General features: G+C 38.1%; 1 protein-coding gene and 1 non-coding gene across 2 annotated transcripts in view; both read right to left on the bottom strand.

Annotated features, from left to right (window-relative positions):
• LOC107648270 (uncharacterized) overlaps positions 1-24,843 on the bottom strand; it is a 34,810-nt gene that overhangs the window by 4,048 nt on the left and 5,919 nt on the right. The window contains exon 4 of the mRNA XM_088490801.1: positions 20,160-20,261. Coding sequence (XP_088346927.1) covers positions 20,160-20,261 — 102 coding nt within the window. The remainder of the gene's footprint in view (positions 1-20,159; positions 20,262-24,843) is intronic.
• Positions 797-904, bottom strand: LOC148561921 (small nucleolar RNA R71). The gene has a single exon (XR_015886633.1). It is a non-coding gene; the product is annotated as a small nucleolar RNA R71 (small nucleolar RNA).

The raw sequence follows: 24,843 nt of genomic DNA, 5'->3' as shown, positions 1-24,843 counted from the left end.
ATTTTAACCTTAATTTTAAATTAAAAACAAAAATATTTTTATTTTATTTTATTTTCGAATTCTTCTATCTCTCATCTCCTTCTAATTATTTATTTATCTACTAACACTTCTCTTCTACTCAAAAATTCGAACCCACTCTTCTCCTCTGTGTTCGAATTCTTATCTTTTCCTTCTTCTATTCTTCTCTTCTTATACTCACATAAGGAATCTCTATACTGTGACATAGAGGATCTCATATTTTCTTTTCTGTTCTCTTCTTTTTCATATGAGCAGGAACAAGGATAAGAACATTCTTGTTGAAGTTGATCCTGAACCTGAAAGGACTCTGAAGAGGAAGCTAAGGGAAGCTAAGGCACAACTCTCTGGAGAAAATCTGACAGAAATTTTTGAAAAAGAAGGAGACATGGCCGAACCCAACAACAATGCAAGGGAGATGCTTGGTGAATTTACTGTACCAAATTCCAACTTACATGAAAGAAGCATCTCAATCCCTGCCATTGGAGCAAACAATTTTGATCTAAAGCCTCAATTAGTTTCTCTGATGCAACAGAATTGCAAGTTTCATGGACTTTCATCAGAAGATCATTTTCAGTTCTTAATTAAATTCTTGCAAATCTGTGATACTGTTAAGACCAATGGGGTTAATCCCGAGGTCTACAGGCTTATGTTTTTCCCGTTTGCTGTAAGAGACGGAGCTAGAATATGGTTGGACTCTCAACCTAAAGATAGCCTGAACTATTGGGATAAGCTGGTCACGGCTTTCTTAGCCAAGTTCTTTCCTCCTCAAAAGCTTAGCAAGCTTAGAGTGGATGTTTAAACCTTCAAACAGAAAGAAGGTGAATCCCTCTATGAAGCTTGGGAGAGATACAAGCAACTGACCAAAAAGTGTCCTTCTGACATGCTTTCAGAATGGACCATCATGGATATATTCTATGATGGTCTGTCTGAATTATCTAAGATGTCATTGGACCATCCTACAGGTGGATCCATTCACCTAAAAAAAATGCTTGCAGAAGCTCAGGAATTCATTGACATGGTTACAAATAACCAGTTCATGTACACTTCTGAAAGGAATCCTGTGAGTAATGGGATGCCTCAGAGGAAGGGAGTTCTTGAAATTGATACTCTGAATGCCATATTGGCTCAGAATAAAATATTGACTCAGCAAGTCAATATGATTTCTCAGAGTCTAAATGGATTGCAAGCTGCATCCAACAGTACTAAAGAAGCATCTTCTGAAGAAGAAGCTTATGATCCTGAGAACCCTGCAATAGCAGAGGTGAATTATATGGGTGAACCCTATGGAAACACCTATAATCCCTCATGGAGAAATCATCCAAATTTCTCATGGAAGGATCAACATAAGCCTCAACAAAGCTTTAATAATGGTGGAAGAAACAGGTTTAGCAATAGCAAGTCTTTTCCATCATCCACTCAGCAACAGACAGAGAATTCTGAGCAGAATCCATCTAGCTTAGCAAATATAGTCTCTGATCTATCTAAGGCCACTCTAAGTTTCATGAATGAAATAAGATCCTCCATTAGAAATTTGGAGGCACAAGTGGGCCAGCTGAGTAAAAGGGTCTCTAAAACTCCTCCAAGTACTCTCCCAAGCAATACAGAAGAAAATCCAAAGAGAGAGTGCAAGGCCATTGATTTGACCATCATGGCCGAACCTACAAGGGAGGAGGGGGACGAGAATCCCAATGAGGAAGACCTCATGGGACGTCCTCTGAACACTAGAGGGTTCCTCAATAAGGACCTGAAGGAATTTGAGGCTCATACAGAGACCATAAAGGTTCCATTCAACCTGCTTCTGCCCTTCATGAGCTCTGATGAGTATTCTTCCTCTGAAGAGGATGAAGACATTACTGAAGAGCAAGTTGCTAAGTACCTTGGTGCAATCATGAAGCTGAATGCCAAATTATTTAGTAATGAGACTTGGGAAGATGAACCTCCCTTGCTCACCAATGAACTGAATGCATTGGATAGGCAAAAATTACCTCAAAAGAAATAGGATCCTGGTAAATTCTTAATACCCTGTACCATAGGCACCATGACCTTTGAGAAGACTCTGTGTGACCTGGGGTCAGGCATTAACCTTATGCCACTCTCTGTAATGGAGAAAGTTGGGATCTTTGAGGTGCAAGCTGCCAGAATCTCATTAGAGATGGCAGACTGATGAGCGGATAATTTATACGCTTTTTGGCATTGTTTTTAGTATGTTTTCAGTATAATTTAGTTAGTTTTTATTATATTTCTATTAGTTTTTAAATAAAAATCACAATTCTGGACTTTACTATGAGTTTGTGTGTTTTTCTGTAATTTCAGGTATTTTCTGGCTGAAATTGAGGGAGCTGAGCAAAAATCTGATTCAGGTTGAAAAAGGACTGCTGATGCTGTTAAATTCTGACCTCCCTGCACTCGGAATGGATTTTCTGGAGCTACAAGAGTCCAATTGGCGCACTCTCAATTGCGTTGGAAAGTAGACATCCAGGGATTTTCAACAATATATAATAGTCCATACTTTACTCAAGGATAGACAACGTAAACTGGCGTTCAACACCAGTTCCATGTTGTAGTCTGGCGTCAAACGCCAGAAACAAGTTACAAATGGGAGTTGAACGCCAGAAACAGGTTACAACCTGGCGTTTAACTCCAGAAATAGCCTAGGCATGTGAGAAGCTTAAGTCTCAGCCCCAACACACACCAAGTGGGCCCCGGAAATGGATTTCTGCACCATCTATCATAGTTTATTCATTTTCTGTAAACCTAGGTTACTAGTTTAGTATTTAAACAACTTTTAGAGGTCTATTTCGCAACTCATGACATTTTAGATCTGAAATTTTTACTCTTTGACGGCATGAGTCTCTGAACTCCATTGTTGGGGGTGAGGAGCTCTGCTGTGTTTCGATGAATTAATGCAACTATTTCTGTTTTCTATTCAAACACGCTTGTTTCTATCTAAGATGTTTATGCGCACTTCAATATGATGGATGTGATGATCCGTGACACTCATCATCATCCTCAACCTATGAACGCGTGCCTGACAACCACCTCCGTTCTACCTTCGATTGAATGAATATCTCTTGGATTCCTTAATCAGAATCTTCGTGGTATAAGCTAGAATCTATTGGTAGCATTCTTGAGAATCCAGAAAGTCTAAACCTTGTCTGTGGTATTCTGAGTAGGATTCAGGGATTGAATGACTGTGACAAGCTTCAAACTCACAAGGGCTGGGCATAGTGACAGACGCAAAAGGATCAATGGATCCTATTCCAGCATGAGTGGAAACCGACAGATGATTAACCGTGCGGTGACAGCGCACCTGGACCTTTTTCACTGAGAAGACGGATGGTAGCCATTGACAACGGTGATCCACCAACACACAGCTTGCCATAGGGGGAACCTTGCGTGCGTGAAGAAGAAGACAGGGAGAAAGCAGAGATTCAGAAGACAAAGCATCTCCAAAACTCTAACATATTCTCCATTACTGCAGAACAAGTATTTAATCCATGCTCTTTTATTCTTCGCAATTCATACTGATAATTATAATTGATTTCCTGACTAAGATTTACAAGATAACCATAGATTGCTTCAAACCAATAATCTCCGTGGGATCGACCCTTACTCACGTAAGGTATTACTTGGACGACCCAGTGCACTTGCTGGTTAGTGTTACGAGTTATGAAAAGTGTGATTCACAATTCGTGCACCAAGTTTTTGGCGCCGTTGCCGGGTTTTTTCGAGTTTGAACAACTGACGGTTCATCCTGTTGCTTAGATTAGGAAGATTTTGTCTTTTGGGTCAGAGTCTTTTACTTTCTTTTCAAAAATCTTTCAAAATATTTTTATTTTTTCTTTATTAATCTGTGATTTGTCTTTGAGTCTTTTATTATTATTCTTGTTAAAATTTTAGAATCCTTATTTTCTTTTTCAAAAATAATTTTTCAAAATTTTATTTTTTTTACTAATAATTGAATTCCTCTATTTGAGTTTAGTTTTATATTTTAAGTTTGGTGTCAATTGAATGTCTTTATTTTCCTTTAAAATTTTCAAATTAGTGTTCATTGTTCTTTCTTGATCTTCAAGTTGTTCTTGTTTATTTTCCTTGTTTGATCTTTAGTTTCTCTTGTTCTGTGTCTTTTCTTATTTTTCTTGTGCTGTTTTCAAAATATCAGTTTCCAAGGAAAATTTTATTTTTTTATATACAATATTAAAATATGTTAAATTTATAGCTCAATTGGCTAGAGAGTTGTGCTTATGTTCTTGGTAATTGGCTATCTTCTTTTTAAAATTTTTTCTAAATAATTTTTCTTTGATTAAATTTTGTGCCAAACTTTAAGTTTGGTGTTTTCTTGTTAGCTTTTCTTTTGTTTTCGAAAATTTTATGTAAGTTTTCTAAAAATTTAAAGTTTGGTGTTCTTTCTTCATGTTCTTGTTGTTCTTGTGAGTCTTCAAGGTGTTCTTGAGTTTTTCTTGTGCCTTGATCTTAAAATTTTTAAGTTTGGTGTTCCTTGGTGTTTTCCCTCCAAAATTTTTGAAAACAAGAAGCATTAGATCTAAAAAATTTTAAATCTTGTGCTATTTTATTGTTTTTCTCTTTCCTCATTAAATTCAAAAATATCCTTTCTCTCTATTTTAAAGCAAACTTTCGAAATTTACTTTTAAAATTCAGATTTTTATTTCAAAATTTAAAATTTTTTTTAAAAAAAAAAATCATATCTAAAGTTTTTCAAATCTTCTTAATTAAGTAATTATTTTAATTTTAAATTTTTGTTCTTAATTTTTGAAATTTATATTTAATTTCTAATTATTTTATTTTATTTTATTTCATTTTTTATTTATTTATTCATTTTTTTAAAAAAAAATTTTAAAAATATATTCTATTTGCAATTCACATCAATTCCCTTTTCTCCATCATGGACCTAAGTGGAAGTGAACAGTCCAGAAGGACTCTGGGGTTATATGCTAACCCCACTACTACTTCATATGGGAGCAGTATCTGTATACCCTCCATTGGAGTCAGTAGCTTTGAGTTGAATCCTCAGCTTATTATCATGGTGCAGCAAAGTTGCCAGTATTCCGGTCTTCCACAGGAAGAACCTACAGAGTTTCTCGCACAGGTTTTACAAATTGCTGACACAGTACATGATAAAGAAGTAGATCAGGATGTCTACAGATTATTACTGTTTCCATTTGCTATAAAAGATCAAGCTAAGAGGTGGTTAAATAACCAATCTAAAGCTAGCATAAGGACATGGAAACAGCTGTCAGAAAAATTCCTAAATCAATACTTCCCTCCAAAACGGATGACACAGCTAAGGCTGGACATCCAAGGCTTTAAACAAGGAGATAATGAATCTCTTTATGATGCCTGGGAGAGATACAGAGAGATGCTAAGAAAATGTCCCTCTGAAATATTTTCAGAATGGGTGCAGTTAGACATCTTCTATTATGGAATTACAGAGAAAGCTCAGATTTCTCTAGACCACTCAGCTGGTGGATCTATACACATGAGAAAGACAATTGAAGAAGCTCAAGAGCTCATTAATACAGTTGTCAAAAATCAGCATCTGTACCTAAGCAGTGAATCTTCCATGAAAGAAGAGGCTAAAACAGTAACTGCTGAACTCAGTCCTGCAGAACAAATTACTGAATTCAATCAGCAATTAGATTTTCTAACAAAACAGCTGGCCAAATTCAAGGAGATATTACAAGATACAAGAATGGCTAATATAAATATGGAAGTACAGTTAAAGCAAACAGAACAGCAGTTATCAAAACAAATAACAGAAGAGTGCCAAGCAGTTCAATTAAGAAGTGGGAAAACATTAAATACCTCACTTCAGGGCAGTAGGAAGCCAAGAAATGAACAAACTGCTATTCAAAATCCCTCTGAGGACAGTAAGAACCCAGAGAGGAATAACTCTGGCGTTCAAACGCCAGAGACAGGCAAGGATTTGGCATCAAACGCCCAATGGAAGCTCAGTTCTGGCGTTCAAACGCCAGGAACAAGTAAGGAGTTGGCGTCCAACACCACTCCAGCTTCTAACTCTGGCATTCAAATGCCAGTGAGGGACCAGACACACACAAGTGCTGATAACAACCCCTCTAAAAAGGCTCCCCAACCACCTCTATAGGAAATAAACCTGCAGTAACTAAGGTTGAGGAATACAAAGCCAAGATGCCTTATCCTCAAAAACTCTGCCAAGAGGAGCAGGATAAGCAATTTGCTCGCTTTGCAGACTATCTCAGGACTCTTGAAATAAAGATTCCGTTTGCAGAGGCACTTGAGCAAATACCTTCTTATGCCAAGTTCATGAAAGAGATCTTGAGTCATAAGAAGGATTGGAGAGAAACCGAAAGAGTTCTCCTCACTGAAGAATGTAGTGCAGTCATTCTGAAAAGCTTTCCAGAAAAGCTTAAAGATCCCGGGAGCTTTCTGATACCTTGCATATTAGAGGGTAATTGCACCAAGACAGCTTTATGTGATCTTGGGGCAAGCATCAACCTAATACCTGCATCCACTATTAGAAAGCTTGGTTTAACTGAAGAAGTCAAACCAACCAGGATATGTCTCCAACTTACTAATGGCTCCATTAAATACCCATCAGGCGTGATTGAAGACATGTTTGTCAGGGTTGGGCCATTCGCCTTTCCCACTGATTTTGTGGTGCTAGAAATGAAAGAGCATAAGAGTGCTACTCTCATTCTAGGAAGACCTTTCCTAGCAACTGGACGAACTCTCATTGATGTGCAAAAAGGGGAAGTAACCCTGAGGGTCAATGAGGATGAGTTCAAGTTAAATGCTGTCAAAACCATGCAGCATCTAGACACACCCAAAGACTGCATGAAAGTTGATCTTATTGACTCCTTGGTAGAGGAGGTTAACATGGCTAAAAGTCTCGAATCAGAGCTGGAAGACATCTTTAAAGATGTTCAGCATGAGCTGGAGGATTCAGAAGAACTGAAAGAACTTCTGAAACTTCCTCAGGAAGAGGAAACACCTCCTAAACCCGAGCTCAAACCATTATCACCATCCCTGAAATATGCATTTATGGGAGAAGGTGACAATTTTCCGGTGATCATAAGCTCTGCTTTAAATCCACCGGAAGAGGAAGCACTAATTCAAGTGCTAAGGACACACAAGACAGCTCTTGGGTGGTCCATAAGTGACCTTAAGGGCATAAGCCCAGCTAGATGCATGCACAAGATCCTATTGGAGGATGATGCTAAACCAGTGGTTCAACCACATAGGCGGCTAAATCCAGCTATGAAGGAAGTGGTACAGAAAGAGGTCACCAAGTTACTGGAGGCTGGGATTATTTATCATATTTCTGATAGCTCCTGGGTGAGCCCTGTTCAAGTTGTCCCCAAAAAGCGAGGTATGACAGTGGTTCATAATGAAAGAAATGAACTGGTTCCTACAAGAACAGTTACAAGGTGGCGCATGTGTATTGACTACAGAAGGCTCAATACAGCCACAAAAAAGGATCATTTTCCTTTACCATTCATAGACCAAATGCTAGAGAGACTAGTAGGTCATGAATATTACTGCTTTTTGGATGGCTATTCAGGTTACAACCAAATTGCAGTAGATCCTCAGGACCAAGAGAAAACAGTATTCACATGTCCTTCTGGAGTGTTTGCTTATAGAAGGATGCCTTTTGGTCTGTGTAATGCACCTGCAACTTTTCAGAGGTGCATGCTCTCTATCTTCTCTGATATGGTAGAGAAATTTCTGGAAGTCTTCATGGATGACTTTTCAGTATTTGGAGACTCATTCAGCTCCTACCTTAACCATTTAGCACTTGTTCTGAAAAGATGCCAAGAGACAAACCTAGTTTTAAACTGGGAAAAATGTCACTTTATGGTGACGAAAGGAATTGTCCTTGGGCATAAAATTTCAAACAAGGGAATAGAGGTGGATCAAGCTAAAGTGGAAGTAATTGAAAAATTACCACCACCTGCTAATGTTAAGGCAATCAGAAGCTTTCTGGGGCATGCAAGATTCTACAGGAGGTTTATAAAGGATTTTTCAAAAATTGCAAAATCCCTGAGCAATCTGCTAGCTGCTGACACGCCATTTGTGTTTGACACAGAGTGTCTGCAAGCATTTGAGACTCTGAAAGCTAAGCTAGTCACAGCACCAGTTATTTCTGCACCAGACTGGACATTACCATTTGAACTAATGTGTGATGCCAGTGATCACACCATTGGTGCAGTACTGGGGCAGAGGCATGACAAGCTTCTGCATGTCATTTATTATGCTAGCCGTGTTTTAAATGATGCCCAGAAAAATTACACAACCACAGAAAAAGAATTACTTGCAGTGGTTTATGCCATTGACAAGTTTAGATCATACTTGGTAGGATTAAAAGTGATAGTGTACACTGACCATGCTACTCTTAAATATCTACTCACAAAGCAGGATTCAAAACCCAGGCTTATAAGATGGGTGTTGCTTCTACAAGAGTTTGATATAGAAATAAGAGACAGAAAAGGGACAGAGAACCAAGTGACTGATCATCTGTCCCGGATAGAGCCAATAGAAGGGACGCCCCCCTCTTCTGAGATCTCTGAAACCTTTCCGGATGAGCATTTATTCGCCATTCAGGAAACACCATGGTTTGCAGATATTGCAAACTATAAAGCTGTAAGGTTCATACCCAAGGAGTACAGCAGGCAACAAAAGAAAAAATTAATTACTGATGCAAAGTACTACTTGTGGGATGAACCCTATCTCTTTAAGAGATGTGCAAACGGAATAATCCGTAAGTGTGTGCCTAGAGAAGAAGCACAGAAGATCTTATGGCATTGCCGTGGATCACAATATAGAGGCCATTTCGGAGGTGAGCGAATAGCCACCAAGGTCCTCCAATGTGGCTTCTACTGGCCTACCCTCTATAGAGATTCCCAAGAGTTTGTACGTAACTGTGACAGTTGCCAGAGAGCTGGTAATCTGCCTCATGGTTACGCCATGCCTCAACAAGGGATCTTGGAGATTGAGTTGTTTGATGTATGGGGAATTGACTTCATGGGGTCTTTCCCACCATCATACTCAAACACTTATATTCTGGTGGCAGTTGATTATGTATCAAAATGGGTGGAGGCCATTGTCACACCCACTAATGATACTAAAACAGTGTTGAAGTTCCTCCAGAAACATATCTTCAGCAGGTTTGGTGTCCCTAGAGTACTAATCAGTGATGGGGGCACTCACTTCTGCAACAAACAGCTTTACTCTGCCATGGTCCGGTATGGGATTAGCCACAAGGTGGCAACTCCATATCATCCACAGAAAAATGGGCAAGCTGAAGTCTCTAACAGAGAACTAAAAAGAATCCTGGAACGGACTGTAAGTACCCGTAGAAAAGATTGGGCAAGAAGCTTGGATGATGCTCTGTGGGCTTACAGAACAGCATTCAAGACTCCTATAGGGACCTCTCCATACCATCTTGTGTATGGTAAGGCCTGTCATCTGCCCGTGGAACTGGAACATAAGGCCTACTGGGCAACCAGATTTCTGAACTTTGATGCCAAATTAGCCGGAGAAAAAAGATTACTCCAGCTAAATGAGCTAGAGGAATTTAGACTCACTGCTTTCGAAAATGCCAAGCTTTATAAGGAGAAATAAAAAAGGTGGCATGACAGAAAGCTATCATCAAGAGTCTTTGAACCAGGACAAAAGGTTCTGTTTTTTAACTCTAGGCTCAGGCTATTCCCTAGGAAACTGAAATCCCGATGGAGGGGACCATATGTGATTACAAGTGTATCACCATATGGTTATGTGGAGCTTCAAGACATTGATTCTGATAAGAAGTTTATTGTTAATGGACAGAGAATCAAACACTATCTTGAAGGCAATGTTGAGTAAGAGTGCTCAAAGCTGAGGCTAGTTTAAAAGCTCAGCAAAGTCCAGCTAAAGACAATAAAGAAGCGCTTGCTGGGAGGCAACCCAGCCATTGGCAAAATTTTTTCTGTTATTTTGCCTTACTCTTCATTTTATTTATTTTTAAAGCATATAAGTTCAATGTTAATAAGGTAAAGAGTCAATTGCATAGGTTCACAGGGTTACAGAAGGATTCAGCACACAAAACAGAGAAAAAGAGCTCACTGGCAAGAAACGCCAGTAAGAGGCACAACTGGGCGTTAAACGCCCAAAAGAAGCATCTACTGGGCGTTTAACGCCAGTAAAGACAGCCATCTGGGCATTAAATGCCAGAAAGAAGCAGCTTTTGGGTGTTTAACGCCAGATTGACAGCATCCTGGGCGTTCAGAAAAACGCCCAGTGACAAAGGGGTTTTTGGCATTTAACGCCAGTTAGAAGCAACAGCTGGGCGTTAAACGCCCAGACCAAGCACCAACTGGGCGTTAAACGCCCAAAACATGTAGCAGTTGGGCGTTTAACGCCAGGATTGTGGGGAGTAGGCAATTTCGTTTTCAATTCAAATTTTTTTCCATTTTTATGTTTCAATTCATGATTTCTTGCACAAACATGTTACAAATCCTAATTTTTCAAATCTTTTTTTTTAAAAGATATCAAATGTATCTTAATTTATAAGCCCTTTTTCTTAATCCTCTTCAAATTATTTTCAAATCATTTTCAAAACAAATCTATCTCTTTTCACTCTAAAATCATTTCAAATCATCAATATCTTTTTCAAATCCTCACATCATCTTTTTCAAAATTCAGATTTATCTTTTTCAAATATCTTTCATATCTTTTTAATTTTAAATCATATCTTTTTCCTATCATACTTATCTTTTACAAATTATATCTTCTATCATATCTCCTTCAAAATTTTCGAACCCACCCTCCCTTTTCCCTTTAAATCCTAATTCGGCCTCCCCCTCTCCTCCACAAGTTGCGCTTGGCTCTCCCTCTTTCCCTCTCCTTTCTTTTCTTTTGCTTGAGGACAAGCAAACCTCTAAGTTTGGTGTGTTTATCCGTGATCACTATGCCAATACCCACTAAGATCATGGCTCCCAAGGGAAAACAAACCGACTCAAGAGGCAAGAAGGAGAATATTCCAAAACCACTTTGGAATCAAGGGAAGTTCATAACCAAAGAACATTCAAACCATTTTTACAAAATAATGAGTCTAAGGTCAGTGATCCCGGAAGTTAAATTTGATCTGAAAGAAGATGAATATCCGGAGATCCAAGAGCAAATTCGAAACAGGAGCTGGGAAGTCCTAGCTAATCCTGAAACAAAGGTGGGAAGAAACATGGTTCAGGAATTCTATGCTAATCTATAGCAGACGGACAAGCAGAGAATAGCTGGAACCGCATTCTATGACTATAGAACTCTGGTCAGAGGGAAGATTGTTCACACCTACCCTGACAAAATAAGGGAGATATTCAAGCTGCCTCAACTGCAAGATGACCCAGACTCCTTTAATAGGAGAATGATGAGATCAAACCTGAGATTGGACAAAATCCTAGAGGACATATGCCTCCCTGGAGCCAAGTGGACAACCAACACAAAGGGTACCCCGAACCAACTCAAGAGAGGAGGTCTCAAACCAGTTGCCAGAGGCTGGCTGGACTTCATTGGGCGCTCTATACTGCCCACTAGCAACTGCTCTGAGGTCACCATCAGAAGAGCAGTGATGATTCATTGCATTATGCTAGAAAAAGAAGTGGAAGTTCATCAACTGATTGCTTGTGAGCTTTACAAAATTGCAAACAAGAACTCCAAAGATGCTAAATTAGCTTATCCAAGCTTAGTCTCTCTGCTATGTAAAGATGCTGGAATAAAAATGGGAGTAGATAAGTATATCTCAGTTGAGCAACAAATCACCAAAAAGTCTATGGAAGGACTACAAGTGCAGGATGACCCCATCAAGAGAAAAACAGAGGAGCTCCTCCCGGAAATCCCTCAAATTGAATACTGGGAGCGCTTAGAAGCATCTGTCACCAAGTTGCAAGAAGCTGTGAATCAAATGAAGGAAGAACAGCAAAATCAAAACAGCATGCTATGCAAACTGCTTAAAGAACAAGAAGAGCAAGGGTGTGACATAAAGGAACTGAAGCGCCAGAAGCTGTCTCTTGAAGGGCCAAGCACCCCACAGACTAAAGAAGCATCTACCTCCCAAAATAAAGGTTGTTGAGTCCTAACTCTGAGATAACCTTTTATCTATTTTAAGAGTATATGAGTGTTAGAGTTAGAGTCATTTATTTTTAAGTCCTTAATTTCCTGTCTTTTATTATTAAGTGTCTGCTTTTATGCCTAATTTATATTATTAAATAATAAATAAAGATTAGAATCTATGCCTTAAAGTTATGAATATCCTATGAATCCATCACCTTTCTTAAAAAAAATGTTTTAATTACAAAAGAACAAGAAGTACATGGTTCTAAATTCATCCTTGAAACTAGTTTAATTATTTTGATGTGGTGACAATACTTTTGGTTTTCTGAATGAATGCTTGAACAGTGCATATGTCTTTTGAATTTGATTGTTTATGAATGTTAAATATGTTGGCTCTTGAAAGAATGATGAAAAGGAGAAATGTCATTTGATGATCTGAAAAATCATAAAATTGATTCTTGAAGCAAGAAAAAGCAGTGAATACAAAAGCTTGCGAAAAAAAATTTGGCAAAAAAAAAATAGAAAGAAAAAGAAAAAGCAAGCAGAAAAAGCCAAAAGCTCTTTAAACCAAAAGGCAAGAGCAAAAAGCCAATAGCCCTTAAAACCAAAAGGCAAGGGTGATAAAAAAGATCCAAGGCTTTGAGCATCAGTGGATAGGAGGGCCTAAAGGAATAAAATCCTGGCCTAAGCGGCTAAACCAAGCTGTCCCTAACCATGTGCTTGTGGCGTGAAGGTGTCAAGTGAAAACTTGAGACTGAGCGGTTAAAGTCAAGGTCCAAAGCAAAAGAAGAGTGTGCTTAAGAAACCTGGACACCTCTAATTGGGGACTTTAGCAAAGCTGAGTCACAATCTGAAAAGGTTCACCCAGTTATGTGTCTGTGGCATTTATGTATCCGGTGGTAATACTGGAAAACAAAGTGCTTAGGGCCACGGCCAAGACTTATAAAGTAGCTGTGTTCAAGAATCAACATACTAAACTAGGAGAATCAATAACACTATCTGAATTCTAAGTTCCTATAGATGCCAATCATTCTGAACCTCAATGGATAAAGTGAGATGCCAAAACTATTCAAGAGGCAAAAAGCTACTAGTCCCGCTCATCTAATTGGAGCTAAGTTTTATTGATATTTTGGAATTTATAGTATATTCTCTTCTTTTTATCCTAATTAATTTTCAGTTGCTTGGGGACAAGCAACAATTTAAGTTTGGTGTTGTGATGAGCGGATAATTTATACGCTTTTTGGCATTGTTTTTAGTATGTTTTCAGTATAATTTAGTTAGTTTTTATTATATTTCTATTAATTTTTAAATAAAAATCACAATTCTGGACTTTACTATGAGTTTGTGTGTTTTTCTGTAATTTCAGGTATTTTCTGGCTGAAATTGAGGGAGCTGAGCAAAAATCTGATTCAGACTGAAAAAGGACTGCTGATGCTGTTGGATTCTGACCTCCCTGCACTCGGAATGGATTTTCTGGAGCTACAAGAGTCCAATTGGAGCGCTATCAATTTCGTTGGAAAGTAGACATCCAGGGCTTTCCAACAATATATAATAGTCCATACTTTTCTTAAGGATAGACGATGTAAACTAGCATTCAACGCCAGTTCCATGTTGCAGTCTGGCGTCAAACGCCAGAAACAGGTTACAAATGGGAGTTGAACGCCAGAAACAGGTTACAACCTGATGTTTAACTCCAAAAACAGCCTAGGCACATGAAAATCTTAAGTCTCAGCCCCAGCACACACCAAGTGGGCCCCAGAAGTGGATTTCTGCACCATCTATCGTAGTTTATTCATTTTCTGTAAACCTAGGTTACTAGTTTAGTATTTAAACAATTTTTAGAGGTCTATTTCGCAACTCATGACATTTTAGATCTGAACTTTGTACTCTTTGATGGCATGAGTCTCTGAACTCCATTGTTGGGGGTGAGGAGCTCTGCTGTGTTTCGATGAATTAATGCAACTATTTCTGTTTTCTATTCAAACACGCTTGTTTCTATCTAAGATGTTTATGCGCACTTCAATATGATGGATGTGATGATCCGTGACACTCATCATCATCCTCAACCTATGAACGCGTGCCTGACAACCACCTCCGTTCTACCTTCGATTGAATGAATATCTCTTGGATTCCTTAATCAGAATCTTCGTGGTATAAGCTAGAATCCATTGGCAGCATTCTTAAGAATCTGGAAAGTCTAAACCTTGTTTGTGGTATTCCGAGTAGGATTCAGGGATTGAATGACTGTGACGAGCTTCAAACTCACAAGGGCTGGGCATAGTGACAGGCGCAAAAGGATCAATGGATCCTATTCCAGCGTGAGTGGGAACCGACAGATGATTAGCCGTGCAGTGACAACGCACCTGGACCTTTTTCACTGAGAGGACGGATGGTAGCCATTGACAACGGTGATCCACCAACACATAGCTTGCCATAGGAGGAACCTTGCGTGCGTGAAGAAGAAGACAGGGAGAAATCAGAGATTCAGAAGACAAAGCATCTCCAAAACTCCAACATATTCTCCATTACTGCAGAACAAGTATTTAATCCATGCTCTTTTATTCTTCGCAATTCATACTGATAATTATAATTGATTTCCTGACTAAGATTTACAAGATAACCATAGATTTCTTCAAACCAACAATCTCTGTGGGATCGACCCTTACTCACGTAAGGTATTACTTGGACGACCCAATGCACTTGCTGGTTAGTGGTACGAGTTGTGAAAAGTGTGATTCACAATTCGTGCACCACAGACAACTCAAGAAAACAGGCTTATGGACTAGTAGAGGACGTGCTAGTAAAGGTTGAAGGCCTTTATATCCCTGCTAATTTCATAATCCTAGACACTGGGAAGGATGAGGATGAATCCATCATCCTTGGAAGACCCTTCCTAGCCACAGTAAAAGCTGTGACTGATGTGGACAGAGGAGAATTAGTCCTTCAACTGAATAAGGACAACCTTGTGTTTAAAAATCAAGGATCTCCTTCTGTAACCATGGAGAGGAAGCATGAAAAGTTTCTCTCACTGCAGAGTCAACCAAAGCCCCCACAGTCAAACTCTAAGTTTGGTGTTGGGAGGCCACAACCAAACTCTAAGTTTGGTGTTGAACCCCCACATTCAAACTCTAAGTTTGGTGTTGGGAGGTCCCAACAATGCTCTGAACATCTGTGAGGCTCCATGAGGGCTCACTGTCAAGCTATTGACATTAAAGAAGCGCTTGTTGGGAGGCAACCCAATGTTATTTAATTATATTTAATTATTTTCCATTTTTATTTTATTTTTTTTAGGTTGATGATCATGTGAAGTCACAAAAACTACTGAAGAATAAAAAACAGAATGAAAAACAGCATTAAAAATAGCTCACCCTGGAGGAAGAACTTACTGGCGTTTAAACGCCAGTAAGAAGCATCAAACTGGCGTTTAACGCCAGGAAGAAGCACCAAGCTAGCATTAAACGCCAGAAACAAGCACCAGACTGGCGTTTAACGCCAGAACAAAGCATGGAATTGGCGTTAAACGCTAGAAACAAGCAGCAAGCTGGCGTTTAACGGCAGACATGCATTCTAAGGGCGTTTTACACGCCTAAATGGAGCAGGGATGTTAAGTCCTTGACCCCTCTGGATCTGTGGATCCCACAGGATCCCCACCTAGCCCACCTCTTCTTCTCTCCTCTTCATACCTCTCCATTACTCTTCCAAAACCATCATACAACCCACCTACACCCACCCACTCAAATTTAAACCATCACTCCTTCCTTTTCACACATCATAACCACCTAAACCCCCCTGGCCGAACCATTCACACACCTCCATCTTCTCGATCTCTTCTTCTTCTCATCCTTTCTTTCTTCTTTTGCTCGAGGACGAGCAATCCTTTTAAGTTTGGTGTGGTAAAAGCATTGCTTTTTGTTTTTCCATAACCATTAATGGCACCTAAGGCCGGAGAAAACTCTAGAAAGAGGAAAGGGAAGGCAGTTGCTTCCAACTTCGAGTCATGGGAGATGGAGAGATTCATCTCAAAAGCCCCATCACTAAGAAAATGATGGAGCAAACAAGAGAGCCCACTCATGGACCTCAACAAGAGCATGAGGAAGTTCCTCATCATGAAATCTCTGAGATGCCTCAAGGGATGTACTTTCCTCCACAAAACTATTGGGAGCAAATTAACACCTCCCTAGGAGAATTAAGTTCCAACATGGAACAACTAAGGGTGGAGCGCCAAGAGCATTCCATCCTCCTTCATGAAATTAGAGAAGATCAAAGAGCTATGAGGGAGGAGCAACAAAGGCAAGGAAGAGACATAGAGGAGCTCAAGCATTCCATTAGATCTTCAAGAGGAAGAACTAGCCGCCATCACTAAGGTAGACCCATTCCTTAATCTCCTTGTTCTTATTTTTCTGTTTTTCAAAAATTATGCTTTATGTTTATCTATGTTTGTGTCTTATTATATGATCATTAGTGTTTAAGTGTCTATGTCTTAAAGCTATGAATGTCCTATGAATCCATCACCTTTCTTAAATGAAAAATGTTTTAATTACAAAAGAACAAGAAGTACATGAATTTCGAATTCATCCTTGAAATTAGTTTAATTATTTTGATGTGGTGACAATACTTTTTGTTTTCTAAATCAATGCTTGAACAGTGCATATGTCTTTTGATATTGTTGTTCATGAATGTTAAAATTGTTGGCTCTTGAAGAATGATGAAAAGGAGAAATGTTATTTGATGATCTGAAAAATCATAAAAATGATTCTTGAAGCAAGAAAAAGCAGTGAATAGAGAAAGCTTGCAAAAAAAATGGCAAAAAAAAAAAAAGAAAAAAAAGAGAGAAAGAAAAAGAAAAAGCAAGCAGAAAAAGCCAAAAGCTCTTTAAACCAAAAGGCAAGAGCAAAAAGCCAATAGCCCTTAAAACCAAAAGGCAAGGGTAAAAAGGATCCAAGGCTTTGAGCATCAGTGGATAGGAGGGCCTAAAGGAATAAAATCCTGGCCTAAGCGGCTAAACCAAGCTGTCCCTAACCATGTGCTTGTGGCGTGAAGGTGTCAAGTGAAAACTTGAGACTGAGTGGTTAAAGTCGAGGTCCAAAGCAAAAAGATGAGTGTGCTTAAGAACCCTGGACACCTCTAATTGGGGACTCTAGCAAAGCTGAGTCACAATCTAAAAAAGGTTCACCGAGTTATGTGTCTGTGGCATTTATGTATCCGGTGGTAATACTGGAAAACAAAGTGCTTAGGGCCACGGACAAGACTCATAAAGTAGCTGTGTTCAAGAATCAACATACTGAACTAGGAGAATCAATAACACTATCTGAATTCTGAGTTCTTATAGATGTCAATCATTCTGAACTTCAAGGGATAAAGTGAGATGCCAAAACTGTTTAGAGGCAAAAAGCTACTAGTCCCGCTCATCTAATTGGAGCTAAGTTTCATTGATATTTGGAATTTATAGTATATTCTCTTTTTTTATCCTATTTGATTTTCAGTTGCTTGGGGACAAGCAACAATTTAAGTTTGGTGTTGTGATGAGCGGATAATGTATACGCTTTTTGGCATTATTTTTACATGGTTTTTAGTATGATTAGTTAGTTTTTAGTATATTTTTATTAGTTTTTAAATAAAAATAATATTTCTGGACTTTACTATGAGTTTGTATATTTTTCTGTAATTTCAGGTAAATTCTGGCTGAAATTGAGGGACTTGAGCTAAAATCAGATTCAGAGGCTGAAGAAGGACTGCAGATGCTGTTGGATTCTAACCTCCCTGCACTCAAAGTAGATTTTCTGGAGCTACAGGTGTCCAAATGGCGAGCTCTCAATTGTGTTGGAAAGTAGACATCCAGGGCTTTCCATAAATATATAATAGTCCATACTTTGCCCGAGTTTAAACGACGAAAACTGGCGTTCAACGCCAGCTTTCTGCCCTATTCTAGAGTTAAACGCCAGAAACAGGTTGTAAAGCAGAGTTAAACGCCAGAAACAGGTTACAACTCTGCATAATTTCATATTTCAACACCAATCTTTGAATGATCATAACTTCCGCTACAAAATTCTAAATTTTATAAACTTTATATCAAATCGAAGGGTTTTCAATGATCTTTAATTCTAAACCAAATTCAACAGATTTTGAAAACTGAGACAAAAGTTATGATCAAACAAAGTTCCCCAAAAATTACATTTTTATCTAAGATCTCAAAAACTCACTTTTTAACCAAACCTCAATCCAATACCAAGTCAAACACATTCCAACCATACCCAAAACAGCCCAAAATTCATATCAAACACTACTTCAACCATTTTCTCAATCACACAACCTTCTAAGTCCTGTAACAATTCCAAATTCCCACCAAATCCACATCTTCCACTTTCCATTAACCTTATGAACCTCACAAACCCCCTCAACCATTAACAATCCTCAAAATCATCATTACCCAACTTTCCCACATCATACACCAACACCATCATTTACCATAATCAACAAAACTCATAAATAATCATCAACAATACCAATAACCCTCAACAACCATAATAAATATCAACCCGCATGCTCAATTTTCTCAACATCAACAACCATCATAACACTTATAATCAATACCAACCATCACAATTTTAACAATTACTACAAATTCTCATCAATCTCAATAATCATCAATCCCTCATTAACAATAATAAACCACACATTCCTCATTGACCTTCGTAATCATTAAATACCAACAACATCAATATTCATCATAAATTAAATACCAACAACCTCATCAACTCATTTATCAATCATCAACAACACCAACCACTCTCAATATAATCCCATAATTTCCTCATTTCACAACAACATTTCACATCAATAATTTTTCATACATTGATCCATCACTTACCATCATCATCATCATAATACTCACCCAACACCAACATTTTCCAACAATCCTCATCAACCACAACAATTCAATACCACCAACAATTAACATATAATTATTCATACACCAACATCATTCAATCCTATCTTAGGGTCAACTAGCCTAAGTGTCCATGAACATTACATATTACATAAAGAAAACCAAAACCATACCTTGGCTGATTCTCAAGCACTCCAAACACCAAAATGAAACCACCAAACTTGATCCAAAGCCTCAACCAACTCCAACAAACACCAAGGCTCAAACTAGCAACACATATATTACCAAAATGAAAACCTAATATATATAAAACAACTAAACACAAGGATTTAGTGAAACCTTACCTTATCCAATGTGAGTAGGGGTAAAATTCAATAATTACCCACTACTAGAGATCACCTAAACAACCAAAACCACAAAATATACTCAAAAACCAAACATGAAAACGAGCAGAATCTAGGGCTGGAAACTGGGAATTAGAACGCGATTCCTTACCAAATTTTCTTAGATAGAAAGGAAGAGCTTGTCGAGAGCTTTGCGTGGCCGCAAACGGCTCGTCAATCGGAGCTCCGGATCAAAAGTTATGGAGCTTTGAAGGAAGAGATGAATAGTGTTAATGGCTTCCTTCTCCTCTCTTCTCCCTATCCGAGTTCTCTCTCTCTCTTGGTGTTAAAATGAGCTTCTTTGGCTCATTTATTGCTTTATATGAGTTGAGCTTGGGCCCAACTTGGGCCCGGTCCAACCTGTTAGCGTTTTTAGCCCGTTCGGCCTAACTTTGGGCCAAACCTTTAACACTAACACCCGGTTTTCCATTCCTAATATTTTTCTAAGGTTGTCGACTATTTTTCACTTTTTCTCGCACAGTACCGGACAGACTTGAACCGGTTCAACCGGTTTAACTGCCGGTTTGTGGTTCTTCACGGTTTTTCGCAGAAAACACATTTTCTGACTCGGAAAGACCTACTGAGTCCAAAAATCATATTTAAATCCCTAAATTCTCATTCTAACTTTTCTGAAACTTAATTTGGGCATTTAAATTATTTTATTCGTGAAAAACCCGGTTCTTACAACATATGCATTTATTAGCTAATTGCTAACTGAACAAACTTTCAACTCAATTTTATCAAACAAAACCTATGAGAAACAACATAGCGATTCTCAACACATTACTTACACCAATAGCCCGAGCTGCATCATGGAGATAGGAGCCATTAGATCGTTTGTGCGTTAAGACAAGCAACTCCCCTCTACTAACTGGACGCCCTTGTCGTTCCGACTGCAACAATATAGCTTAAATAGTGAATAGGTCACTACAAGAGAAGCGCTCCTTAGTAGCGCCCAATTTCCTGCGTCTCCCCAAACCGCCGCAGGTTGATGGAGGAGCTGCGGTTCCTGTAGCGGATTTTGTGTCTGTCGATGACCAGTCTCTATAGCTGCGGTTTTGTGCCTCAAAAACTCCAAATCACATAAAGCTCATAGTGACAAAACAACCAAAATTGGAGGAAGCCAGATCTAATTTCCCTCGTTTACGCGCGAACCCAAAAGCAGGCAAAGGTGCCAATCACCAGGTCCAAGACTCACTCCCGCGGTATACATTCCTTCCATCAGCTGTAGCCGCCACATCGTTCTGGGTCACAGATCTGCTCAAGCTGCTGCATATCTCCCGCGCGTGAAAGGAGGGTGGATAGGCACGTCTGTTCTTCATTCCTCCACCGTGCACGTCCCGGTATAGTCGCGAGGCTTCCCAACCTCCCCAGTTTCATCATCCTCAACATTCTCCCCGTACCCTGTTGTGCGCCGCTCGACCGCACCCTCCCCTTGCTTCCAGGTTCGCCCTCTCCCGCTTTTCTTGCTCTTCCAATTTCATCTTCTGGCCTGGTACCACTTTTTGAATTGAATAATTATGATTGTTGATCGAATCTATGTGCACCAAATTTGTTTCTCCACCAGTTCCCAATTCGGTCCCTAATCTGGTTCGAACCCTAGTCCCAATTGTTCGTGTAAGGTTCTGAATCGGATAGACTTTGAAATCGTACAATCTGAGCTTGAATTACAAATTGTAGTTCCAAAATGATTCTGAGTCACTTTCTCTAAATTTTACAAATATATAATTTCACATTATAATTATGAATTCCATGATTCGAACAAATTTCTGATTACATTGGTTTATACCACTCGGTGGATTGTGCAAAATAGTAAGTTAACTTGAGACTATTACTTTCAGAACTAAAACAAATAGCTTGATTTTTTTGTTCACATCACAATTACGCATCAAGCAGTGGAGATGATAAAGAAGTCCTTATTGTTATTGTTCTAAGTGCAGTGCAGAATCCATCCCATCTAGCATTGTTATACATTACAAAGCATACACTGCATATAGTTTGTTTACATGTCAATGGAGCATGAAACCAACTCAAAAATTTTTACTAGGAAAGATACAAGCAAAAATAAAATAGAATGAAAGAGTTATAAAACAGAGTTTGGTGTTGAGAACATGATCATTTATTTGTCTCTTTTTATATATCATGATTTATACCAATTTAGTTGAATGTTGCTTATTTCCAATTTGTTTGCCATTTTGGTTCGAACCCTTCTCCAATTTAATTCGTTTGGTTGTTGATCGATTAATGTTTGCATCACATTTTCTCCCTATGTCTTTTTAGTGTTGGTACCAAGAAGGTTGATTAATCTTGTTCCAATTTGCATTCCCCAACTTACATGATGAGAATTTGTTTCTAATTTAGCATTTGTATTTTCTAATATGTGTCATTTTTAGTTCGGATTGAACCACATTATAATTTTCTCACCGAACAAGCTGTTTTTCCATTTCTTAGTATCAAGTGATTAGGACAATCTTGACTGTCCTGTTTCATTTAGATGTCCTTTTTAAATTTTATTTGTAAGGACAGATTCCCTAAATATATTAGATGATGACCACAACCGCAGAGGCATCATGTCATGAAAGAATAGTATATTATATTGTGAAGCTTTACCCTTTACGACCGAAGATAATGATGATTCTGTGATATATAGGGCCCTTCCTAACAGCTTAAAAGTTAATGCTTTTGTTGTATGCATGCATGAATGATATTCTCTATTTAAGCAAGAAGCTAAAGAATGTAATTGAGTGATCATAAACTTTATTTTGTAACACAAGAAAAATTTCTATATATATCTTGTGCATAGGTCTCATGTTTCAAGTGAGATACAGTGGAGTTCTCCCACAATTTTGAAGATATATATATATATATTGAAAAATTGAGAATCATTATGATATTGAAAGAGTTTGTGTATAGGAAGAAAATGCAAGATAGAGGAGAAAATGGAGAAGGATGCAGAGGAATGAAGGGTCACAGAAGAGAAATCTGTATTATGTTATGACTGGTTATACAAGCTATTGAATGTCAAAACAATTAATCATTACTCAGCATTTCATACAATTCCTTTTACATACATCAGTAACATGGTTGGAGGGAAGACTTTAGACCACACTAACTATCTTGTAACTGATTTGTATGGGGTAATTACTTTGTTAGCCTTATCAGATATGATTCACATTTCTAATTCAAACCCTACATATTAGATGACGTGCTACCTATTTTTCCCCATTCGTTTGAATTGTTCTTCATTCATTGTAGATTAACTAAACATATTTAGATTAAACAAATCTTAACTTGTGCATATTTAAATTCCTTATGTTACTTTGTTCACATTTAATTATGTCATTTTTTGGATTATCTGAATTTTCACACAAATAAGTTCAAGTTGAGTTAATCATTAGTCCCAAATGTATGTTACCATCTTCTTTTTCTCTTTTTCTTTTCTTCTAATTTACTTTTTAAATGCTTGTGAGATAATTTATGGGTTCTGTCTTCTTCGATGGCATAGGATAAAATTAAAACCGTTGAAGTAGGTTCTCTGACGAGTAGATATCTCGGAAATTTGAAATAAATTATTTGGGGTGCGTCCTTGTACCTTCAACTGTGGCAGGTACTTCATTTGTTAAGAAGCAATGAGTCTTGCACAAAATTTTTTCGAGAATTTACCAAGTATTTTTTTAATCTAAGACCTATAAATTAATGGTAGACCACTTGTTATTGTAATTTTACTCATTGTAATTAGAGGGGAAGAACCTGGTATGTCGTTTCCAAATAGAAGTACATGATTCTTGTGTGAGCCCCTGAATCCTTTTATACAGTACTAGGAAATAGGAATTCAATGTTCAATATAGAGGTGTAGATATAACTTTTGCGCATGCCACATGGATAATGCAGTAAATTGTTGGATAATGCAGTAAATAATTTCATAGCCGGTACTAGTTTCCAGAATATTCGTTGATATTCACTCTAGCAAATAGCAAGCAGCACATCTATATAATCATCTAGATAGTAATACAGGTGAATTACACTCTCATGTATATATACAATAACATTACTTTTGTTATGGAATATGTATATAATAGTTAGTTTTTCATATTAGAGTTGCACCTTACTTAATATTATTTAATTGAAAAGTACACATCTAGTAAGAAACCAAACTTATATATACTTATAAGCTTGATGTGCATGTTAAAACTAGTGTACTTAAGCCCTTTATCTATTAGTCATTTTTTATTTATTTAACTGTAAAATTATTAAAATCCTTTTTTTTAGTTTTGATTGTTTAGTTCTTTGATGCTTTTGTCTTAAGTATGATCTTAACTCTAACTATTACGCCTCTCTTCTTTTTCTTTTTTTTGTAAGATTTTATTTTCTATTCCAATTTTTTGGCTTTGGGACAGTATTTCTTTATTCTAGTAATTTTTTTCTAAAGTGCAGAATTTTTCAATGATTAAGCAACTTTCAATAAATTATCTTGTGTAATGCGTATTGTTCTGAAGGATAGTATCTGTATTTTGTGATTTTCACTGTAAAAGTTATTGTTCGCATCTATTTTATGACTGTTATATTAGTTATTATCTATTACTCTCACTTTTTTATTTGAATTTTTGGTGACCTATTATATCATTGAAGTAGACATTGATAATAGTTGGATTTCAAAGCCACGAATTGGTCCAGAGTATAGGGACGGTTTGAACAGATTCTTAGATTTTGTATTTGCCAATGTATCATCCGATGGGATGATACATTGTCCATGTTCGAAATGCGGGTTCTACCTTCTCCAAACTAGAGAGGATGCGTATGATCATTTGATAATAAAACCTTTCCCCTCTAGTTATACATTTTGGGTACATCACAGTGAGAGACACGTGGCAGAGAGATCTAATGAAGGACAAGAAGTAGAACCCGATAGAAACCTCAAAGACCCAATGCTTGACATGGTTCAGGAGGCGTTCAACTTCACAGGACTTCATGGCGACGAAGAAAATTCAGTGAATGAACACGCTGGCGGGGATCGGGAGGAGTTGCCATACTTATCAAATGAAAGTAGTCGCGAGGTCCACAACTTACATGACCTGCTCGAAGATGGAGTGCAGGAGCTATACCTGGGATGTTCAAGATTCTCCAAGCTGTCTTTTTTGATGAGGCTCTATCATATAAAGTCCCTGTGTGGAGTGAGAGACAAGGCCTTTGGAATGATACTGGAGTTGCTGGCGGATGCCTTTGAGCATGCAAGGATTCCTTCCACTATGCATGATGCCAAGAGGATCATAAGAAAACTCGGTATCACATACAAAAAGATAGATACATCTCCAAATGACTGCATACTATACCAGGGCAGCGACGAAGAGTTGTCTAAATGCAAGCGATGTGGGACTTCAAGATGGAAGCAAAAGTCTAATAAGAACTCCAGAGTGAGGATCAACAGGGTTGTTAAGAAGAATAGAAAACCGCTAGCGGCGAAGACTCTTCGCTACT

This window comes from Arachis ipaensis, chromosome B6 (assembly GCF_059453495.1).
Source record: "Arachis ipaensis isolate K30076 ecotype BB chromosome B6, ASM5945349v1, whole genome shotgun sequence".
NCBI classification, from domain to species: Eukaryota; Viridiplantae; Streptophyta; class Magnoliopsida; order Fabales; family Fabaceae; genus Arachis; species Arachis ipaensis.
Note: the sequence above shows the minus strand (reverse complement) of the source record. Positions and strands in the feature narration are given on the sequence as shown.